The sequence below is a fragment of the Stegodyphus dumicola genome, chromosome 9, assembly GCF_044657685.1.
Source record: "Stegodyphus dumicola isolate Sdum_Otavi_A_Nest chromosome 9, ASM4465768v1".
NCBI lineage: Eukaryota > Metazoa > Arthropoda > Arachnida > Araneae > Eresidae > Stegodyphus > Stegodyphus dumicola.
Window position 1 is genome coordinate 127,575,320 of NC_140776.1, and position 25,266 is coordinate 127,600,585.

The 25,266-nt window shown below is 32.6% G+C and overlaps 1 protein-coding gene across 11 annotated transcripts in view; it reads left to right on the forward strand.

Moving 5' to 3' along the window:
* The window catches only part of LOC118181906 (dnaJ homolog l(2)tid, mitochondrial-like), a 71,170-nt gene that overhangs the window by 27,321 nt on the left and 18,583 nt on the right, over nucleotides 1-25,266 (forward strand). For all 11 annotated transcript variants that reach the window (XR_015043086.1, XR_015043087.1, XR_015043085.1 and 8 more), the window contains 4 exons: nucleotides 36-119; nucleotides 3,364-3,549; nucleotides 3,650-3,802; nucleotides 15,408-15,555. Coding sequence is in view for 2 of the 11 variants with exons in the window: in XM_085824082.1 (XP_085680208.1) it covers nucleotides 36-119; nucleotides 3,364-3,549; nucleotides 3,650-3,802; nucleotides 15,408-15,555 (571 nt within the window). In the remaining 9 variants the exon portion in view is untranslated. The remainder of the gene's footprint in view (nucleotides 1-35; nucleotides 120-3,363; nucleotides 3,550-3,649; nucleotides 3,803-15,407; nucleotides 15,556-25,266) is intronic.

Below are 25,266 nucleotides of genomic sequence, written 5' to 3' on the forward strand. Positions count from 1 at the left end.
TTTTTTTGTTCCCTTGAATTTTCTTTATTTTCCAGCTTGCAAAGGAAAAGCATCCAGATGTAAATGCTGGAGATCCTGAAGCTCAGGTGAAGTTTCAAGAAGTTTCTGAAGCATATAAAGTAAATCTTCAATTTTATTAAATTTTGTATTATGTTGCTCTTTATTACTATTATTATGCATGAAATATAAAGAGTTTCAAGATTCATGACTGATAGCCCTTAAGTAATTAAACATAAAATTACAGTTCCGAATTAAGAAATAAATAAAATAGGCTATTTCAAGCCATAATAGTTTTGACCCTTATTTATTTACAAAATTTGTTATTTACTTATTAATCCAACCACCTTACCAGATGTGGTTAAGTTTCAGAATGTGCTTAACTCTGATGAATATAAATTCTGCAGTTTTCACAAGCAACATTGACATTTTCATATGCTTTTTTTTTTATTATATTCCATAATCCAATGCTTTTCTAGACAAATTGTGATATTTTTTATGTTAAGCTCAATTTTAAAATACATGATTGTAGGATTTGATTCGAGTGAAAGGAATTTAAATTTCTGCAATTATACACTATTTTGCAGTAAAGTCACTAAGGGAACCTGCTTTGAATCTGTTTGCAACAGATACCGCAAAATTTTGACAAGAACAAAAGAAACTAAACCTCTTCTGTAAGTCTGTTTATTCATTTTCTGGATAAAAGAATTATACTTAATTGACTGGGTCGTTTTAGTTATCCTGATATGTTAGTGATTTTTGTAACTGTCTTGATCACCAGAATAAAAGAAATAAAACTTCCTATGTAAGCTAATCAATTCATTTTCCGGATAAAGATAACTATAGTTTATTGATTGATTTTTATAGTTATCCTAATAAGTTAGTTGATTTTTATAACTATCTCGACTGGTTAGTGATTTGTATAGTTAACCTAAACTATTGGGGAAAATATTCGGGTTAAATGTTCGCGTTAATAGTTCAAGCTAACTGTAAATCAATTGCAATACTTTATTTAATTTTCTCAAACTATTGAGATAGATAGAAATATAGTTCATTGATTGATTTTTCAAGTTAGTGATTTTTATAGTTTTTCTTGATTGAATTTTGTGATAAATAGAGCTATGGTTTATTGATTGGTTCTTAATAAATAGAATGCAAAATACATATGTAATGAATGATTTTTTTTCTTTTCAATTTTAACTCATACTTTTTCTTCTATGAAAAATTGCCAAATTGTACCAAGATCGCTGCACTAATATGCAAGTATATTTTACAAACGATAAAAAACATAAGGTATCTCAGACTGAACAGGGCTTAAATCTAGCTTGTGATATAAGAAGGGTTTGCTTGGAGGCATAAAACAAATAATGGAGTCTGCTAACTAAACAAGTTTACTGATGAGAGATGCTTCATTTTTGCATTACTGAGTAAGCTTGCTTTAACAGAATTGTTTATTTGGCCTTTGTTTTCTAGTAGTAGTGTTCTTAACATTTTTCTCAGGGTTCAAAATTAAAATTAATTACTTGACACTGAAATCTTTTTTCTTTGAGTTTTAGGTTTTTTTTTTTTTTTTTTTTTTTTTTTTTTTTTCCCAGCAACAAATGATATTTATATATTTATAAAAGATGGACTGTTGAAATAAAGGCTACTGATTGTAAATGTCTTACAGTGTTAGAATCTTATCATTTTACATATGAAATATCTAATTTCTTTTAATGTAAATAACAAAAGTGGATGATAAAGTTTGTGTTATAAGAGTATATAGTACTAATATTAAAATTCTTCTGCAAAATATGTATCTCATATCCTTAAACTGAAATTTCAATTATGTGTTTTTCTCATTTATATATCTTTTCTCTTTGTCCTTTGAAAGATGTATAACTATAAAAATACATATGAAACTTTTGAGTTGGAAGATCCCAGTGAAGACCATATTGGTAAAGATGTTAATTATAATTTATTGAATAACTGAAATATGAATACTTCAAGTTCAAATCTAAAGAGTTAAGTGCAAAGTCATTGTCTACAATAAAATGTCTTGTTTATACTGAACTTTCAAGTATTAGCAAAGAAAAATATAAATGCAACAGTACCTAGAACATACATTGTCTTTCCTTTACTAAGTTTTAAACTGCAGAAGTGAAAGAATAGATATTTACTTTATCTGGCATTAATTTCATGTGGTTTTAATCACTCCCAGACTAGTCAAAATATTCCCACATCCCTAAAATTTGGTTAGGACTTACAATGAGGTATTTTTATAAATGAAATTACAGAATAAAAGAAAGACATACATAACTACAGCTAATTATAACAGGCATGCCTAACTCAGCAATTTCAGTTAAGGCCTGCATCCACTGTTGTTTTAGTTAAAGCCTGAATCCACTGATTACTAGTATGTCTAAAAATAGATAGGTGATAATGTATCATTAATTTTGCTAATTTTTCCTTCTATACCATAATAAAATATTATATTTAATGAATAGCTTGGCTTTCATTCCAATCAGAAACAAATGGATTCTATTCAGAACTGCTCTCATCAAATATTCACCTGCATTTTTATTTCTTAAGTTATCTTAAATTTAAAAGGTATCTTACATTCAAGGTAACTTGTTGATTAAATATAGTAATATTTTACTTGGTATTGAAAACACCGGCAAATTATCTCACTGTGGTCATGCTTGTCATCCTAGTATGTGGAATACTTTCTTTATGCCAGCATTAATTCAGAATTCATCATCAGTTGCACCAATATCATCATGAAGTTTCTTATATGTACTTGCATCTGTAAGAGAAAGCAGTTAGTAAATACCTTCCTATGTCATTAAAGCTTGAGTTGTCTACAGCCCCTCTCATATCATCATTTAACAACATTTAAACACATTTTAAAAGATATGAAATTGCATTTTCCCTAAAATAACAGAATACGCGTTTTTTTTTTTCTGTCATCTGCACCCCTGACCAAAAGTCACGTAAAAGTATTTATGTGACAGACTAAGTATATACATAGCACATGTCTGTTTTGACCTGTGAATAGATCACTGAACAAAAGCTCAGAAACAAACAGAAGAATGAAAGCTAAAAAAAAACTGTATCATTACCAATGTTTCTTACTTTTTTAATTTATTGATTAATTGCTGTTGTATGAATCTTACTGCATTGCCATTTTGAAAAAGGTTGTTGTCTTTCCTGCATTAACTTTGCAAAAAATTAGCAGCCAGTGAGTTCGCAACTTTTCAGTGGTGTGCAGATAATCAGAAAATGATGAATATAGTTGTGAAACATTACTGTATTGTTTAAAAATATGTCATATGATCAATTATAACTTACTCTGTAAATTAAATTATTACATAAAATCCTTCGCAGGTTCTTGGTAATGAAGCAAAACAGAAAGAATACGATCAGTGGGGTACCACTGATGAATTTGCTCGGCATGGCTTCACTTCAGATCTTGATCCTGAGGAGTTATTTAGGAATATGTTCCAGGGTTTCCATGCAGGATTTTCACAGTCCGATTATGCTGAATCTGAGACTGGATTTAGTTCATATGAAGTAAGGATGTTGTAATATTTGTATGCATATTTTTTTTCACTTTGTGTATTTTACTTTTTGCTATTATCCATATTAATACTTCCTTTCATAATTATTCTAGGTCATGATGAATTTAACTTTTAAGGAAGCTACCCTAGGTGTAAATAAAGATGTTTCCCTGAACATATCAGATACTTGTCCAGATTGTAATGGGCAACGTAGTAAGCCAGGGACAAAACCTGAAAAATGTACATTTTGTCAAGGCACTGGAAAGGTTTATTGCTCAATATTTATCAAATATTTTTTTATATTAACTTATTTTATAATTTAGGTTTCTTGTAATATTTTATAGCTTGTCTATTTAAAATTTGTAAAAATTCTTTGCTATTATATAATTTTTATTCATGTCGACCACTTTCACATTGGTGAATTGCATAATGTGGGCAAACATTATTAAACCTATGCTTTGTAGCAAAAGAAAGACAGTTTAAGTTATTCTAAGTATCCTAAGTGTAATATTTGCTGAAAGAATTTAATGCCATACATAAAAAAATACTGATGCTATATCCTTTGGTATAGTTTCAGAAAAATGAAAAAATTAATGAAAAAATACATGATATTAATTAATACATGGAATGATAAATCAGAAAAAAATTATCAGTCTTGAATTATATGCTCATTGTTTTTTCCCCACAATCAAAATGTGTTATCTATTGCTTTGTATGTAAAGTAGTATAAAAATCAAAGAGGTAAACCACCTGTTGTATCCTTTAGGAGCACATGGTATTTCTGACTAATGTTTTTTATTCTAAAATTATTTTAAAATTACCATGAAATATGAATGTTTGCAGAGTCGGTGCCTGAGCCAATGCAGCTGCTCCAAGTGGCAAATTTTTTTTAAATTTAGGTAGAAACCAGGAAGCAGAATTGAAGGAGTTTCAAAGTTTATACTGAATGGCGGAACTTGGTCTTGAGTGTTTGTTTAACTTTGTAGCCTTGATACTTGTTGTAGGCTTTTATTCGGATAAGATGAGGGCATTTTGTTTTACCAATATAGTCCTGATAATTCATCATAAGAATTAAATTAACAGGATAATTCTTGTTATAAAATTCTTTGTGCTTTTTTTTTTTTTTTTTAAATCAAATAAAAGTTGCACTAATTTCTTTTTTACCAGAGATAGCCAGTGTAATTTTTATTTATCTTTATTACTATGTAGAGTCATTAGGTTTTTTTTGAATTAGGAAACATGAAAAATGTGAAATGCCCTAGGCAGCATTTGAACATCGAATGTCCCAATTGCTAACCGATTGGGCTATCCAGATGCATCATAAAGGCATGCGTTAAAGAGATAGAAAATACCTTATAATTATTAATTGTGCATTTGTCACAGACAGTGCCTTATTACCACATAGTAACTACTCTGTGGCTTGTCTAACCAAAGCAAATGAAATGGTGTGGATAGAGTAAGTGAAGTCTGAATATTAAAATTGACCTGAGTTATGGTTTTGCAGCTATGTTTAGGCTCAAGAGATTTAATTTAAATTTTTTTTAGCTAAGTTTTTCTTTTTAGGCTGCCTTAAAAGTTGCTTTTGGGATCTGCAACACCACTGCTTTATTTGGTGCATGTATAATAACTTGCAGTCTGTCTAGTTAAAAGTGCCATCTGTTTTAGTCCATGGCTAGTTATCATAGATTGGCACTTCATAGGAGTGATGCTTTAAATATTCAGACAAGTAGAAGTTTGTTTAAAAGCTCAGAATTTGTAATTTTAATCCGGATAAGATGAGGGCATTTTGTTTTACCAATATAGTCCTGATAATTCATCATAAGAATTAAATTAACAGGATAATTCTTGCTATAAAATTCTTTGTGCTAGTAGTAGATGTATACCTTAGTTATCGTTCATCCATCACACATATGATTCTCATCAAGACATTCACAAAAACCCATTATATACCGTTTATAAATTAGCAGATATTTTAGACATCCATTGAATGTTGATGCACATGTATCTCATAAAATATGGCTGCATCAATTGCTTCGAGGTACAAGTTCTGCATCATTTAGCAGCTAGTACCCTCCTTAACTATGTTTCTGTGTGAAATTAACTTCTTTGGAAAAATTAGAAGTAACCATTTCTGAAGTTATTAGTTATTGGAGATGAAACTTGTATGAGAATGTTAACTATAAATGCACTTGATCCAGTCATACTAAGCCTTTAACTGTAGCAATACCCTCTCTTTATGCAAAGTTTGAATGTCAGTATGATGGGATTGGAAGAACATCATTTATTAAGAACTGCTGCAAAGGGAAACAAGTAATAGAAAAAATGATGTTCTCAACTGGAGAAATGAAAGAAGCAATGAGCAAAAAATAGCCAGCATGAATAAATAGGTGTTGCATTATTTACCAATCTGATAATATCAGGCTGTATGTTCTTCAGCTGCTTGAAGCATTTTACTGTTGTGTTGTATCTCATTCTTCATATCTTGCCTCATATGATTATTAGCTATTTCCTTCATAAACAAATACTCTTCACTATAAAAGGTTTCACTCATTTAAGTGCATTTGAAACAGTAGTTTGCTGGAAAATTGCCAAAGTATTTTCGAAAAGGATGTATTCTGTAGTTTTTGTAGAGGTAGAGAAAAATACTTGAGCAAAATGGATCTGATGTAGCTCAGCAATAAAACAAAATGTTATTGCATTTCTCTTTACGTTAAGGGTTTGTGGATTTGGAGTGAGTAAAGATGATGCTTGATGAAGTATCAGAACATAATTTATTAGCCAGTATTGTCATGGAAGCTCCCAGATCACGTTTACACTCATCAAAGAACTACTATAAACATGCTGAAATAATCAGTGACACAGCCTCCAGGCTATAATGATGGAGACGGCTTCACGGCAAAGCACCAGAGTACCGCTTCCGGCTCTGCTTGGTTGTTCTCGGAACTCTAAGTACTATCGAAACTCTCCATGCTACAACTTGCGATGAACTTGATGATACACTAGAGTAGAGCTCCCGACTGAGTTCACTCGTTCCTAGAGCTTAATACACTCTAAGATAAAACTCAACGATGCACTAGCTCATGATACACTAAGAGACTCTCTCGGTGCACTCCACGACCGACTGACTGTGTGTGTACCAGCAGGGTTTATACAGCTTTTGGCTTGCATTCGAGAACATCCTGGGTTAAACCAGTAAGAATTCGTTTGAGAAGGTTCTCCATCTATCTATGGCATATTGCCAATTTTGTCGTCGAAAGGGCGATATCTTGCCAAAAATGGCAACACTGCCTCCGCTTGCTATTTCTGGCAATCTAAACCTTCTTTGCAGGGAAGCTATCCTACTGTGCCTGGACATTTCATAACAATATTTTGCATGTGCTACCTACCAATAAAATGAAAGGTACTTCAAGGAAATATAGAATAGTTTTGGCTTTATTTCTAGGCCAGCTAACTTTAATGATATTGTTATAAATTTTGTACATAGATGATTTTAATTAAATTATATGTAATATTGTTGTACTTTTCTTTGCAATTGAAAAATCTAGAGAGACATGCTATGCCTTAAAAGATAAAATACAGAGGCAAGTCCATTTAACATTGAGTAAATGGGTGTCTTGGTAATTTAGCGAGGCATTACCAGCCTGGTAACAATTTTTGTGACTTTTTTTTTTTTTGCCAAATTTAGCAATAAATCGCCAAACTTGTCACCAAACTGACAGCCATTTGGAAACGTTTTGGTCCAGTCCCCCTATCACTGTAATACATATTGTAATTGAATAAATGTAATTGATCACTATAATGACTGTAACTGTAATTCAACCCTCATATTGCCATACAGTAATTTCAAGAAGCAGAAAGTACAGTCAAAAGTCTCTAATCCGGAATCGTCGGGACTTCGGCGATTCCGGATTATCGTTTTTTCCGGATTATAGATCATCAGTTTACATCTGGTAAGATGGCATGCAGAAATTATGAAGTTAAAAATATGAAACTGTAATTTATGAAATAAAGAGCAATTATGATCTAAAGGGTATCAAAATTTACAAAAAAAAAGCTTAATATTTATTTGTTTACTTTATTAAACATTTCTTTCAACGTACGCATGCGTAAAGCATACATTACGCATAGTCGAAATTAGAAAATTGCAACCAGAAAGCTATTTGGTGTGTGTTCGTAATATTTATAATGACGAGGAATTTGATTTAATCATATCAAAGACGGAGTACATCAAGATGATATACTACATTTAGTAAGGAATTGTAAGCGAAATAAAATAAAAACATCTGCTCTGAAGATAAGGATCGTGCTGACAGAGCAACTTCCAGTTCATTGCGCTCTGTGACGTCCCCCCCCCTCGCAGAGCAGCGTGAAATTGATAAACAGATTTCGGAATGGTTACAGAAACAAAGGATATGCCTTTATCCATTTTTTGCAGCAATTCCACTTTTTGTTTGATGGACATCGAAACAAGCTTTTGCTTTGTAGATCCTTTGGCAGCTCCAGAATTGGAAATTCATTTTGACATAAACGAAAATTCAAGCTTACTTTTATAAAATTGCTCTAACAGTCTGAAAAAAATAATAAGCCAGATCCAATTAGAAGATTAAGGTACAACACAATCTGGAACATTAACTGAAATAGATAATTAGATAATTTTAGCTTAGCTTATACCATCTGTTATACATTAAACGCGCATGCGTAAAGGTATTATGCGCATGCATAAATGCATTATGCGTTTACGCATGTGCAGAAAGTTTGTAGCTTTGAGGTCCGGATTATAGATCTTTCCGGATTATGGACGTCTTGATTAAAGACTTTTGACTGTACAGTCAAAAGTCGTTAATCCGGACTCGTCGGGACTTCGGCGATTCCAGATTATCGATTTTTCCGGATTATAGATCATTAGTTTAAATCTGGTAAGATGGCATGCAGAAATTATAAAATTAAAAATATGAAACCGTAATTTATGAAATAAAGAACAATTATGATCTAAAGGGTATCAAAATTTACAAAAGGAAAAGCTTAATATTTATTTGTTTACTTTATTAAACATTTCTTTCAATGTAAGTTGTTTAAGTTGCTTCGTTTTATGTGATAATACTTTCTCTTTAATTCTATTAAACAGACATAATTTCTTGTTTAGTTACAAAGTTCCGCTGTTCAGGTCCTATAATTGCTGTGTCGAGAATACCAACTAATTTGTCAATCGAAATTTTTTCGTTTTCAATAACCTCTGTGTCACTTTCTTCACTATTGGAAGCGAATTATAATGATGAGGAACTTGAGTTAAATTATATGAAAGATGGAGTACATCGAGATGAAATACTACATTTAGTAAGGAATTATAAGCCAAATAAAATAAAAACATCTGTTCTGAAGATAAGGATAGTGCTGACAGATCAACTTCCAATTCATTGCGCGCCACGACGTCTCTCCCCCCCCCCTGCCACAGAAAAGCATGAAGGTGATAAACAGATTTCGGAATGGTTAGAGAAAAAAAGGATATGCCTTTATCCATTTTTTGCAGCAATTCCACTTTTTGTTTAATGGACTTCGAAACATACTTTCGCTTTGTAGATCCTTTACATATCAGTAAATATATACAGTCAAAAGTCGTTAATTCGGACACCCATAATCCGGAATGATCTATAATCTGGACCTCAAAGCTACAAACTTTCTGCGCATGCGTCGCATTGACGCTGGACTTTACCGCTGGGAATTCGCGCATGCGCAAAATACGTTTACGAATGCGCGTTTAATGTATAACGGACGGGATAAGCTAAGCTAAAATTATCTAATTATCTATTTCAGTTAATGTTGCAGATTGCGTTGTTCCTTAATTTTCGAGTTGGATCCGGATTATTATTTTTTGCAGACTGTTAGAGCAATTTTATAAAAGTAAGCTTGAACTTTCGATTATGTCAAATAGAATTATACAAAGCGAAAGTATCTTTCGGAGTCCATTAAACAAAAAATGGATAAAGGCATATTCTTTGTTTATCTAAACTTAAACATTTGTTTATCTTTAACGCCACGGCAGCGTGCAATGAATTGGAAGTTGATTTGTCAGCACTATCCTTATCTTAAGGGCAGATGTTTTTATTTTATTTGGCTTATAATTGCTTACCAAATGTAGTATTTCATCTTGATATGCTCCGTCTTTGATATGATTTAAAACAACTTCCTCGTCATTATAATTCGCTTCCGATAGGGAAGAAAGTGACATAGGTTATTGAAAACGAAAAAATTTCGATTGACAAATTAGTCGGTATTCTCGACACAGCAATTATAGGACTTGAACAGCGGAACTTTGTAACTGAACAAGAAATTATGTCTGTTTATGGAATTAAAGAGAATGTATTATCACATAAAAAACGAAGCAACTGATACAACTTACATTGAAAGAAATGTTTAATAAAGTAAACAAATAAATATTAAGCTTTTTTTTGTAAATTTTGATATCCTTTACATCATAATTGTTCTTTATTTCGTAAATTACGGTTTCATATTTTTACTTTTATAATTTCTGCATGCGATTTTACCAGATTTAAACTGATGATCTGTAATCCGGAAAAATCGATAATCCGGAATCGCTGAAGTCCCGACGAGTCCGTATTAACGACTTTTGACTGTATCAGAAATTCTATTTGACATAATCGAAAGTTCAAGCTTACTTTTATAAAGTTGCTCTAACAGTCTGCAAAAAATAATAAGCTGGATCCAATTTGAAGGAACAACGCAATCTGCAACATTAACTGAATTAGATAATTTTAGCTTAGTTTATACCGTCCGTTATACATTAAATGCACATGCGTAAACATATTATGCGCGTGCGCACATTCCCAGCTGTTATGCGCATATTCCCAGCCGTAAAGGTCTTACGCGCACGCGTGTTGACGCATGCGCAGAAAGGTTGTAGCTTTGAGGTCCGGATTATAGATCATTCCGGATTATGGGTGTCCGAATTAACGACTTTTGACTGTACTAGAAATATCTTGGTGGTTGGAAGAAAACTATATAAGGCCAGAGAGTGCATCTGCTGTCAGTAGTAGTTGTTTTTGTTGGTTGATAGCTCAGCATGTGTTCCAAGTACTGACTTTAGTGTAGCTTTGCTCTTTAGCTGTGCTTTGCATTGTGTTGTGTTTGATGTTCATAGTAGTTTGAAGTTTAGCTACTGATTATGATAGTGCGAAGAGTTGTATCACTATTTTTGCAGGAAGTCCAGATCTCTGAAGTGTCTCTTTTGATAAAATAAATTTTATCAACCTATCATCGAAGCTGTGCACATTTAGTCTATTACAAACCCATATGCATGCAACACTTTTTGGTGTCGGAAGTGGGACTGAATGTCAGTGACATGACCGATGGAGGAGCAACTAAGACAGCTCATAACTGCCTCTGCCCCATTCCAAAAAAAGTTGAAGCTAGTCAAGAATCCATTAAAGAAAAGATGGAAGAAGCCATCAGCTCCATAAACGAAGTAAAGAAAGCTGGACAGGTGGAAATGAAAAGGGAAATTTCTGCCATGATAGAAAACAAATCTGAGGCTAGAATAGATGTGGTTAGAAATAAAGTTGGGGCAAAATAAAGAAAGAGTTCCTTCTGTCAAAGGACAAATAGTTTCTGGCATGGAAAGACAAATCAATTACAGAGTTGCTGCCATTGCCAAAGAAATTGACACCTTAAAGAAATGCATAGTGATGAGAGCAATTCTGATGGTTTTAAATTTTTATCCATGCCTTCTCGTCCCTCTCTAAAGCTATCCACATATGATGGTAAGACCTCCTGACAAATGTATAAGACACAATTTTCTGTAGTGGTGGACACGAATGGATGGGATTCTCAAGCTAAAGCCTGCCATGTCAATCCTTCTGTGAGAGCAAACTCAGCAGATATTCTTCAGATTCTACCCAAAAACCAGATCTTAAAAGCTCGATCCAGTGCCTTAGAGCTGCGCTTTGGAGAGAGGTGTTTAAAAGACTATAGCAGACTTCAATTAAAATATCATCAGTAGAAGCCCATGGAAAAAATTCCAGGAATTCACCACACATGTTGAAAAGTTGCCTCATCTCGCCTTTCGGAGTACCTGACAGAAACAAGAGAAATCTTGTCCCTGCAGTGTTTCATCGATGGCATTCGTAATCCTGAAATACAGAAAGCTATGCGAGTGATGAATGTCAAGGAGTGCTCTGGTGCACACCATGAAATTCAAGGCAGCCCAGCAAGCATCTCATAGAGATCACCACCCAGAGCTCAAGTCTTGGAGACAGAGAATCAACTGAATGCCCGTCTAGATGATTTTTAACCAGCAAGTCAATGCCTTGATTAGGAACAGAAGTGGCAACAAACTGATCCTAAAGTGCTGGAACTGCGGTGGTGAAGGCCATGTATGAATAAACTGCAGAACACCTCAGGGCATGGTAAATAAGACAGATAATTTCACCAGACAAATTAATATCTTGTGACAGAACTGGAGTCGCAACTAACTGACCATAAAGGGCTGCAACTGCGGTGGTAAAGTCCACATACAAAGGAACTGCAAAACACCCACGGCACGGAAAGTAAAACCACTCGCCAGGAAACAAATTAGTAGCCATCTTATAGAAAGGAATTTGTCAGATAATGAAAAGCTCTATTTTAAAGCACTTCAGATTTTTGCAGTGAGTGGCAGCAGTAATGGACTTTTCATCATGAGACATATCTATGGAGTTCCTTGCAAGATGACTATCAATACAGGAGCGAACATTACCATCATTGAAAAAGATTTGGCTTTTGTCAGATAATAAAAAGCTCCATTTTAAAAAGCTTCAGATTTTTGCAGTGAGTGGCAGCAGTAATAGACTTTTCATCATGAGACATATCTATGGAGTTCCTTGCAAGATGACTATCGATACAGGAGCCAACATTACCATCATCGAAAGAGATTTGGCTCAACAGTTGGAAAGTACACGCCTTTAGATGCCACCCTGCATTACCCTCCAGACTGTGTCCAGTGATAAAATAAAAAATGATGGGAAATTAAATATTAGCATTACATTTGGAAGTGCTGCCTATCATCACATGGCATGTGTGGCAGATATTACAAATCCTTGTGTGCATGGATTAGACCTTTTAAGGAAATACAAATTTTACTTAGACTTTAAAAATAAAAAACTGCATTCTGACAGTGGGCATAACTATCCGTCATTGGAAGGGACTATTAGATGGAAATGCAAAAGCTCTGTCTGAAAGACCCATCTCGAAAAGCTGCCATTATTATTTCACTGTCGAAGAGAAACACTAGCTGCTTAGTCTGGTTGTGTATCAAGCTAGGAATCCAGCATCATCCAACCCAGACCCATGAAATGACGAAGAAGTCAGGAAAGACCAGTTGAAAGACAGCAACAGTAAACCCATAATTGAATTTATGGAGTTTTCAGAAACAGGAAACCTACCTGGCAGGACATTTCCATCTATAGTATTATAACAAAATATTGGGCTCTTTGGGACTCACTTCATATTTGAAACAGTATCTTGTATCAGAAGTTTGAATCGTATGATGGAAATGCATTGCGATGGCAGCTGATATTTCCAAGGTCCTGGATTATGGATGTTCTTAAAGAACTACATAGCAGCCCTACAGGAGGAAGAAACTCAGCTGAGGGAAGCTACAACATTACAATGTAGGAGCATAATTCTAAGCCTAAAGTTGCTCATTACAAAAGTTTAATGCCTTACTATGGCAATAAAACGTATTCCCCATAGTGTATATTGTTGCATGCATATGTGTTAGTAATAGATTGAATGTACAAGTCTGATGAAAAGTTAATAAAATTTATTCTTATCACAAGAAATAAAACAAAATGCTGAACTTTTTCCTCACAGATATTCATACAATATCACACAGCATTTATATTTTAAACTACTGAAGCGTTGAATAGAACACAATTCTGAGCATAGTGAAAGCTAATCCAATCTCAAAATTACAGCAGCTCAGTAATCAACAAGAACTGAACTGAGATGTTTTTCTCCATCTTTTATAAGCTTTTTAATCAGTAACAAGAAGCTTCTTGTAATTTCTTGAGGTTTCTGGAAATCAAAAGAGGAGAATTACAGTTATAGCTAACACACAATTGCATTATTTCAATATAAATATTCCGTGCTCATTGGAATGGCAGACATCACACAATACGTGATTGTAAATTTAACAATATTATTATCCAGAAACATGACTTTTATGTACAAATATTTACATGATGTTGATATTATATGATTTAAGAAAATAACTCCAATGAATACAGAATGAAAATAACTCCAATACAAGTGTTCAATACCTTACAAATTAAATTAGCCCCACTGGCTAAACTCAAAATTCCAACTCGAGCGTAGCCCTACCACGCATTCACCAGACAAAACTTGTCTGTCTCACTTGCTGGATTCTTACCGGGAGGTAACAGTGGAGTAGCAAGCATAACTGGCGCCTGGGGTAAAATATCTTTTTGGGCACAACCCCCCTTGAAAAAAACACAGTGATATGATGAAAATCTTGTTTGGAGACCATTTGGCGCACGGGACATCATACACCCCCTTGCCCCACCTCGCTACGGCAATGCGAGGTAGGCAGCTGATTGGCTGACCACAGCCAGATACATCACAATAAATTATAAGATATTATTTATTAAATGTGTGTGCTCCTGTACTTTAACTTTTCCGCCGTAGCTTTCTCTTAAAACCCGTCATGCGCTGCATTACACGAGAAAATAAAACAATTATAATTACAATTCTACTAAAAGTAGCAAACTAAATACAAAAACCATTGCAATATAATGTAAATAGTACACTAAGACCATGGTACTATTTGTTTCTAAATTTGTGCACTCATTTATTTAGTATTTGATTCATTTTATATTATTTATTGAAATGATTGTTTAAGTACTGCATTGATTTTGCCTTAGTTGTAAGTATGGCTTCCTGTCCAGGGATTGTACTGCCTGAGACGTGCTGTCCTTGGGGGGGGGCAGTGTTACAAATTTTATACGTAGATGATTTTGTGGCGTTATATGTAAACTTTTGTATTTGTTTGTGTATTTTAACATGAAACATCAAGAGAGGCAAGCTCTGCTGGAAAAGTAAGAATATAGGGGTAAGTTCATTTAACATTGAGTAAATGGGTGTCTTGGTAATTTGGCGAGACATCGCCAAGCTGGCAATAATTTTGGTGACTAATTTTTGTCACCGAATTTGGCAACATTTTGGTCCAGTGTCTGTATCACCCTAGTAGATATTGTAATTGAATAAATGTAAATGATCACTATATTATTAGCTGTAAACATGATTTGCCTTTGAGTGATTCCGAGAAGCAAAAAGTACTAGAAATATCTTGACGGCCAGCTGAAAACTATATAAGGCCGGAGAGAGTATCTGCTCTTAGTAGTAGTAGTTGTTGTTCTAGGCTGTTAGCTCAGTTTGTGTTCTGAGTACTATTTCTAGTTTAGCTTCGCTCTTTAACTGCATTTATTTTGCATTACGTTGTGTTCAACTTTCATAGTAGTTTGATGTGTAACTACTCATTGTACTCTGTGATATTATGAAGAGTTGTCTGTAGAAAATTCCAGATCTCTGAAGTATTTCTTTTGATACAGAAAAATAATCTTTTGATACTGAAAATAAATGTTATCAACCTATCATCGGTGCTGTGTGCATTCAATCTATTATGAACTCATGCACATGCAACAATATGCATATTAAATTATATATATTCATCCATAATTTTCTGTGCTGATTTTTAATAATTTAGCAATCTGGTTCATGCATTTTCTAAGTTTTGATGGATAGTTTGAAAAGTTTAGCTTGTATAAAATAAAATTATTCTGTATTAAAACATTTTTACAGGAATCAGTGTCTCTTGGCCCTTACACTATGAGATCTACATGTCGTAAATGTAATGGTACTAAAGTTTTGATCAAAGACCCTTGTACAGTTTGTAATGGACAAGGTACAACAATTCAGAAAAAGAAAGTGACTATTCCTGTTCCTTCTGGTAATTATATCAATTTTTAATATTTAAATTTCATGTTGTTATTCAGTACTTAAAAAGTATTATGTTTCCCAATTTCTATAAATTTGGAGTAGAAAGATAAATGCTAGTTGTTGAATTATATATGCAGATATCGTCCACTTGTGTAAATTCAATTTTAAGGTATTCCTTGTGTATAACAGATTTCTGTTAACCCGTTAGCCGCTGGTGTTGCGTTGATGCAACGGTCAAAATAAATGCGTATATAAATATAACTACCTAAGATATTTTATACCAACAGATGATTTTGTGTAGGGAATATTATGAAGATTATTTTTGTAAAAAAATATTTGCCTTCAACAATCATTTTGTTTATAATAATTAATCTCATACTTTAAGCAAAATTTTCGGCCGGGTATTTTTGCTGAAAGTATTTAATGAAAGAATTTATGAGTGATCTGTTTTTAGTCAAGGTTACTGTTTATCAGAACATTACATCAGTCAGATGTGTATATTTGTGTTGGGAAGGAAGGGAAAACAGGTGTTGCGTTGACGCAACATCAGCAGGAAACGAGTAGTCAATCTCCTTTTTCACTCATTCCTTTCAATGTTCTGGTTCATGTTCTGGTTGTTTAAAAATGCCTAGAACGAGGCATCTTACATTAGAAGAGGCCCTTCAAAGATTTTTTGATGAAGAAACAGATGATGATAATGTTAATAATGGCCAGAATGAAACTGATATTGTTGTTGTTTCCCCAGAAATTGCAGAGGCTAGTGACGAAGAAGAAAGGAATGAAAATGTTTTAAATAATGATATTTTACCAAATGATACTGCTGAGGAAGTTGAAATTCATGTAAGAAGTAAGTTTCAGCTTTCTAAAAGCAGTTATAGTCATACTAAACAGTTTAAAAATCAGAAGACTGAAATCTTGAATTGGATAAAAAAGGAACTGTTAGTTATGTCTCAGGAAGAACATGAAGAAAGAGATAAAAGATAAATTATAAAAAACAAAATACAAGGTAAAACTAGTGCACAGATTTTCAATTTTCTTTTTGGTTTAGACATTTACTCTCTTCTCGTTGAACAGACAAATATATACGCTCAGCAAAAAAAAAAAAAGAAAGAAAAGAAAATGCCCAGAGTTTATTGCATCTGAAGCCTATATGAGAAGATTTATTGGAATATTATTGCTTACAGGCTATTCTTTACCTCAAGAAAAAATGCATTGGTCTTTTGATAAAGACATTTCTGTTCGTGTTGTACGAGAATCGATATCACGTTTGCAGTACAGGAATATAAGCAGAATTTGCATTTGACAATAGTCAAATTGACACTACTGATAATTTATATGAGGTGAGACCGTATCTAAACTTACTAAATATCCCCACTTTTTACTACTGGATATATAAAGTCTCTTTTAGATTTCAGACGCGAGAATGCATTATTCCTTTTGCGACCTCCTGTTGAGAGTGTAGAATTAGCCAGAAATAGATCAGCAACAGGAAGACCTAGTAAATTCAGCATTCAAAAACCATTGCTTGGAGATGGTAGACATTTTATCGTAAAGTCCGTTGATAACAAAAGACTTTGTTGTAAAGAGTACCATAGCCAGACTGTTTATAGATGCAAAGTATGTAATGTAGCTTTACATCATGATTGTAATCAAGCTTTTCATGCTTGAATCTTTCAAATGAAATAATCTGTATTTGTAAAAGAAATACAATGTATATTTTAATATTAAATTAATTACAAGTAAAGTGATTTGTAGATTTATAAAATGTTATACAGCTAAAAAGTAATCCTGCGCTCCACTAAAAAGAAACATCACACGAGTACAATCTTACTCACTAAACATCCATAGTCTTATTCCGCTGACGTTGCGCGAAAGCAACACTCGCTTTTTCCACAAATGATTTCTATATAAATTTTCAAACAGATAAAGATTTGCCATTTTCATAAAATCATCTGCCATTGTTTTAATTGGAATGTAGAATATGAAATTTATTTTGGAAAAACCTCCTAAAATTGATATATGACTTGAAAGTTATAGGCATGCACTTTCCAAGGGAAAATGCTCAAATCAGCAAACTGTAAAGTGGTATAAAAATCAAAGCTATTGCTTTAAAAAAAAAAAAAAGTTTTTTTATATATATTAATATTAGAAAGGAAAAAACCGTCTTGGAGAAACTAAAAATTTAGGAAATGGTGCAGAGTCACATTGGTAAGGATCATAAAAATAAAGTCTCCGATTCTAAAAGAAAATATATGAACTCAGTTATGTTGCATCGGAGATGAGAATGTCTTGTAAAATGTAAGTAAAATCATTCATAAAAGTTTGAAGATAAAAAAGATGTTTAAGGCTAAAGTTCATTTGCTTTTGCCAAAGCATATTGCAGAAAGAAAAATAAATTGGAAAAAATTGTATGAGAAACACTTAGCTGCTGATAAATAAAATTTGTGATAATGCTCGATGAAGAGTGGGTGTATTTAAGCAAATATAATAAAAGAAAAGGTTAATTTTCTGGTTTTATTACAACAGTAAATTAAAACTCAAAAACATGTCAAATAAGGTTTATATTAATTAACTGTATTATCTGCAGAATGTTTTAGAACCAAATTTTGGAGTAGAAACTCTAACCTTATAAGAAAAGTACATTAATAAATTTCAGTTTCATATAAGCAAAACCTCTAGTCACATGTCTAAGTCATCAACTGCTGCTTATTTAGCAAAGAAAAAAACAGAAATAAAATGTATTCCATTTAGCGAAATACCTCACCTAATGCTAAAATCAGATGACCCTTCTTCTATTGACTTTTGCACTTTCATCTTGTTAAAGTGAACCTTAAGAAAATGTCATCCTAGAACATTGAACAGACTTTCGAAAGCAACTGAAAAGGAGTTGGATAAAATTAACATCATGGTGCTAAGTGAAAATGTACTTCCATGGGAAATCAAGGCTGTCAGATAGAAGCAAATTTCCATAAGACGTGCCTTTTGTGCTTAAAAATTTATTATCAAAATCATTTACATTAAGTGTGAATGATCTGTAAAATTTTCTGTTAATACCTGTGATCTAAAACAAGCTTTCCCAACCCATTTCAGCCCACCAGTGGCTGCGTGGCAAAGTCCTCAAACATTAGTATTGTGGTCTAGGGTTTGAATCCCTGGAAATAGACTGTCTGCATGGACATTTTCATGTTTTCCCATGTGTAACATGTATGTGAGCCAGTTATCCTTAAAATGTCCTCTGCGAGAGCGTGCTTTCCATTAGGCAGATAGTCCTTGAGTGCTTTGCCATAATCAAATGATTCAAACCAAACCCTTTTCTTACATGGACCTCTTTTTAAAAAATGGTTCCTCTGTAATATACAGCATATAACATAATCATAATATAAATAGTTGCTCATAACTAACTTAAAGATAGCAGTTAAACTAATAATATGAATAAAAGTTTTGAAGAAAATGTCTTGAGAAAGAGTATTGAAGAGCATGCAGCCTAATGACTTAGTGCCCAACAGGCTGGGATTTGATAAATAAAAGTTATTTTTTATATTGTTATTATTTTAAATTTTTTGGTGTACAAATGCTTAACTTAATTCTTAAGGGACCTGTTTCAAACGTATTCAATCTGTTTCTTCTTTTCTGTAGCAAATTATTGACTTAACTAAAGCCTGCTTCCACTAGGTAAGAAGAGGAAAAGTCAGTAATGTTGGTTCAATAGCAACTTTTATTCTGGGATATTGTTCTCGGGTAGCTTCTAAAATTTGGAAACTCAGCTTACCCATATGTTTTGAATAAGGTTTGACTTTGTACAATGAAGTTTTATATCCATAAACAATGAAATATCGGTACTGTTAGTAATTTTTTCGTTATCAGTTGGATTGGATTAGGCATATAATTTGCTGATGCATATTCGGCTATTGACCCCCTTTAAAATGACATTGATCCCATTGGCAACCCTTGATTAAAAAGATTTCCGTTAATACCTGTGTTTGCTTCTGGATTTTAAATTTTAAATTGCAAAGGGGGTGATGAAAAGCAAAAAATAGCATACTGTGTTTGTGTAATTATTGCAGAGGGGAAGAAATTATTATAATTTTAAAAGAGTATATAAGTTAAAAACTGATTTTAAGGAATTTATTCTTTAAAATCCTGAAAGCAAATGCATGGAGAAGCAATAAACATAAAAGCAACTGCATGGAGGGAAAATGCATGAACAAAATCCAAGTAATAAAATAATATAATAATGTAATAGGCTGCCAACTTGGAACCCGTTGATCACAACCTGTAACAAAAACTGACAAATGTAGCCTGATAATTATATGGCAAAATATAAAGCTGGTGAATATTTTGTCATATAGACCTCCTTTATTCTGTTGTTGTTGTGACTTATCTCAGTTATCTAACAGTAACATCAGAAAAAGACTATGAAATTTATCATGGCAGGAAGTATAGGATTGCACCTGTCACTGGCAAGTGCCTTGAGTACCATACAGGTGACGGTACATCTTTGCTTAGTTCTACTCCAATTTTGATGGAGAGCATCCTAGGGGGATGGATCTGAGGGTCTACTACTCCCTCTGCCCCTACCACCAACCTCTCGAGTGGACTTTCGGCTTGCCACATGTTGAAGAGTGACCCCATGCTGCACAGACACCATACATTTACAAACACCCATGCCTTCTCTGGAATTCGAACCTGGGCTTTTTGAGATGGCAGTCAACTCCGCTAACCACTATCCTGGTTGGGCAGCTCTTTTATTCTTAAATTGGCTTTAAAAATTCATAACATTTTGTCATTTTTAAGCAGAAAAACCACTAGTCAGGCAGCAAAAAATTTCATCATGAGAAAATTACAAATTTTATGCAGATTAATAACATTTATTTATGCAGATTCTTCATTGTTTAATTTCTTTAAATATAATACAGGGCGATAATATTTGGTGACAACAATTTGAAAAGTGAAACAACGCTTGTAGTAAATCAACGCAAAATGCCAAAACGAAATCAGTAGTCCTTCTAGTATATTACTGTAATTAGATATTATAAATGTACTGTACAGATATTATAAATGTAATTTTTGGAATGTTATTAAGAAATCTGACAGAACTCAGAAGTATCCTAAAATGTCTATTTACTGCAAATTTAAATAATACAGTAAGATGTTGCTGTAAAACAATGGAAAAAATACCATTAAATAAGTTTAGGAAAAAATTAGTTAGGTAGTTTTTTAAACCAGTTCTCCTCCAGAAAGGAGCTAAATACTCATCTTTTGTTGAAAATAATAATAATTTCAAAATTTTATATGCACAAATCAATAGGAAAATCACTGTCTAAAAGACAATTTGAAGTACTATTCACCAAGACCATAACGCAAACTTCCCATTACAACATTAACAAGAATGGCACCATCTTGCTTGTTTGGGAAACTTCTTCTTTTGAAAGCAGGGGGGGGGGATTTTTTCCTCATGTCAGCATTAACATGGAGAAAAATAGTTTAACAATTGTGAATGAACGTGGCCGCATTCAAGAGATGATGGTTAATACTGGTGTTTATTTTTACTATTAAAAATGTTGATATATGCGTGTATAAGTGTGTGTATTCAAAAACCAAACTCGTCATAAAACCACTTTCCTAAGGTGTTGAACATCCTCTCTATAAGACGACCCTCCACAAAGAAAATTCTGGAAGCGCAGCTGCTCGCCTTAGAAAGATTTATTTAATAGAGGCAACCTTCCTAAGATGACCAGCTCTAAAGATAAACATATTTCTGAGAATAGAAGTATATACTAGTATTGAACATCACCTCTCTAAGGTGACCAACTGCAAAGAAATATTTTCATGTGTGGCTGGTCACCTCTTTTACTTCATTGTGTGTGGGGTGTGTATGATTACTGTTATTATTTCCAACAAAAGTTTTAAAAAAATTTTAATTAAATGAGCATATATAGTGTAAAGAGGTCATATTTAATGCTCATATTTATTTATATTTTTAGAAATTCTGAGCATCTTAGAGAAGAGGTGGAGATAAGAGGGTTCATTGTATGTAGTTTTTTTTCCCTTTCTATTGTTTACAAAACAGAAATAATATTAATTTCAACAGCATCAAATAAAGGAAATAAAAATAAGTAAATAAATAATTTTAAATAATCAGTAGACAATAAGAATACCAATGAATTTTGGTTTACTGATACTAGTATTAATTTCATTGTTTACAAGAAGTCTATTGACATCAGTTAGAAAATTAGTATAAACCCATACAAACCAATAGAAGATTTATTCGGCATCCATTTCAATTATATTAATACCAGTAAAAGTCAATATAAACAAATACAAACCAGTAGAAATTTCTGACATTGATGTTGGTTGTATGGGTGTCAGTTGATACCAGTAAGAAAAACCCACAATTATCAATAGAAACCAGTAAAAATCAGTAGAGACCAACACAATTCTATGGGTACCAGTAGAAAGTTTTACTGTTTTGCATGGGGCATATTGAGATTATCAAGAAAAACCTACAGGGACCAATAAAAACCAGTAAAAGTCAGCAGAAACCCATAGAATTTTTTGGGTACCCATAAAAAGTTTTACTATGGGGCATTTTTAGTAGGACTCTTTTCCATTTTTCTGTAAAAATTAGCCTTGGCTTGCAAATCATGATGCAATAGATGTTGTATTGTAGGTAATGATTCAAAATAAAGCTAAGAGATTCATTATTTTAAATAGCGTAAAGTTGAATCTAACATTGACAGATATAAGATCAAGGCTGTTATCTTTTGAGTGCTGGCTAAAAGAAAGTTCAATGTTTAGATATGAATTTATTAAACTGTTTGTTACAACAGCCAAATTGAATCAATATCATTTAGTTTTGTCAGTTTGGGACCTTTTCTTTACTGCTAGTGATCTAAAGTTTCATATGTCTTCCTTGTTCTTGAAAAATCAGTGTCTACTTGGTTAAGAAAATTCTTGAAAAAACACTAAACTGTTTAGTTGAACAAGGAAGACATAAAAGTTTGGTACATCTTCTTTGTTCTTGAAAAATCACTAAGCTGTGTCTACTTGGTTAAGAAAGCATCCTGAAAGTTTTCATGAACTGGCTCTTTCATTTAAACATATATTTCTTCAATCACCACTCTTTGCATTCAGATGTCATGCTGAATAATTAATAAAATTTATGATCAAATCACCTAGTTATTCTGTAGTTAATATTAGCGAATTCAAATTATCTAGTCTATGAACAGAATGTTACATCACAGCAATGTGATCACTGTTGTAAAAGCTTCTTTTCATAATTATACTTTATTTCCTGAATTTAGGTGATATAGTTGGGAACTCATTCTTGGATTACTTATGTTGCTATTATTTTAAAACTCTGTAGATACTTCAGATTTTTAACCCCCTCCCCCCAATCTCATTTTCTCCTGTCCTATATTTGAAATGCTCATATCATGGGTTTGAATTACACTGATGACCTATTTTAAGAGACCTAGGTAAATGTAATATGTAGTTCCAACTTAGCACTGTCAAATGTATTTATTTTTGCATTAAGTTGCTTAACTGTCCAACCAGGTAGGTTATATACATAGATCCTAGATTTTTTGCAACATCTTTAAGTAATACTTGGACTTTTTGAAATATGTCCAAGAAATCAAAGCAGTACTATATTGAAAGAAAAAAGTTTCAGGTCTAAAAGTCTGTTGGAGTGTGCAAACAAAGAGATCATTATCCAAAGAATTGAAAATGTAACTGAAATTAGAAAACTTTAGTGAAAAGACTTTATTCTAAACAGAATTGAAAAAAAAAAAAAAAAAACTTCGAGCACTTTCATTTAGAACACAGCTGACACTAGGAAAACGATCATTACAATAGTGACATTTAGATTTGCCAGTTTTTTAATTTAAATTTTAATAGAAGCTTTAAATGTTTTTCTCTTGGTTTTAAAATTTTATCTTTCATTCCAATTTTCAGCATTTTTGAGGGATTACTTTCTCATCGCTGTATTTTAGTTTTGCGAGTGAAGCAAAACTTGCAAACCTAAACGTCACTACTGTAACGATCTTTTTCTTTTTTAGTTTCGGTTCTGTTCTAATTGAAAGTGCTCGAAGTTTTTAATTATTTCTTCTGAGTTTTTATTTCAATTTCGATCGGATTAAGTCTTTTCACTAAAGTTTTATAATTTCACTTATGTTTGCAATTATTTGGGTAATGCTCTCTTTGTTTAAAGATAAAGTTTTGATTTGAATTTTCCACTAAAGTATTTATTATTTCACTTACATTTTTCAATTCCTTGAATAGAGTTCTCTTTATTTAAAGGTAAAAAATGTTGATTAGAATTTACTTTGTTTTTTTTCCTAGCTTTGGGGAAGGGACAGAATTTTTGGGTGAACTATTATAATTAAAATGGCTCATCAGCTAATTCTGTATACAGAAAAGCGAGGATTTTTGTGGAAAAGGGATTTCAAATGATTTCAGCGTTCTTCCTCCTGACGAAGTGACATTCAAGTTGATTGAATTCCTCTTCTATTATGTTCTTTTTTCTTTAAATTTCATTGAATTTTTTAATTAGGGTATTGCTTGTTTGAATTGTTTTTGAATTTAACATTTATTAAATTATTTTTTGCATTTATAAGATTATTTGAAATTTATTACTTATGGATTTCAATTTTTAGTCTTTGTGAAAAATTAGTACTAAATTTCCTACTTTATGTCTTTACTGATAATTTTTCAGCACCTTAATGCATAAAAATACTAGGAAGGATTATATTATGCTTTTAAAAACATTGTTTTGTAATTATGTATAGATATATATTATATACATATATACAGTGGTGGCCAAAATTGTGGACACTTTTGGAAATTTTTATGTTTTTCAACTTTGTATGCTTATAGAAAATGTTACATTTTGCAAAATGCAAACTTGTATATATCATGTTAAAGAGAATTTATTACTGAATTCAATACAAAACACAAAATTCAATTATTTGTAATACAAATAAAGTTATATGTACTTTAATATAAATAAAAAACACAGTTATGAAGTGGTTTGTAATGTCTAGCTTTCCTGGCCAATCACTCTTCTTGTTCTGAGAACCAATCAAATGTTAATAACTGCCAGTAGAAGCTGACATCATGTTTACACTTGAAATAATTCATTATTTTGCTTTGTTCTGTAGAAGGAGGACCTGTTTCTTATATACTGCAATTACAAGTAGGAATTTTTGTAAAAATTTTTGATATTTAGTCAAGAAGCAATGACGTCAAATAAAAGAGTAGATTGGGCACCTAGAAAGAGATGTAATATTTTTGTGTTATGAGAAAGTGGTCTTTCCTATGCTGAAATTGCAAGACAGGTAGGTGGTTCAGTGACTACATCCGGAGTCCGAAAATTTTGTTTACGATATCAGGAGACAAATTCAATAAAAAATAAAGTAGGAAAAGGCCAAAAAAGGTGCACCACATCTATTGATGACAGATGAATAAAAAGACTATGTCTCCAAGATAGAAAAATGTCATCAGCGGCCATCAGAAGTGGTCTGAATGATGCTGGTGTTTCTGTCAGTTCAAGAACAATTAGGAGAAGATTAACAGATGTTGGACTGAGAGGTAGAATTCCACAAAAAAAGCCTTATCTTAATTTTCAGCAACGAAAAAAATGACTACAGTGGGCAAAGGAACACATTAATTGGACAGATGATCAGTGATCACAAGTTATATGGAGTGATGAAACTAAGAT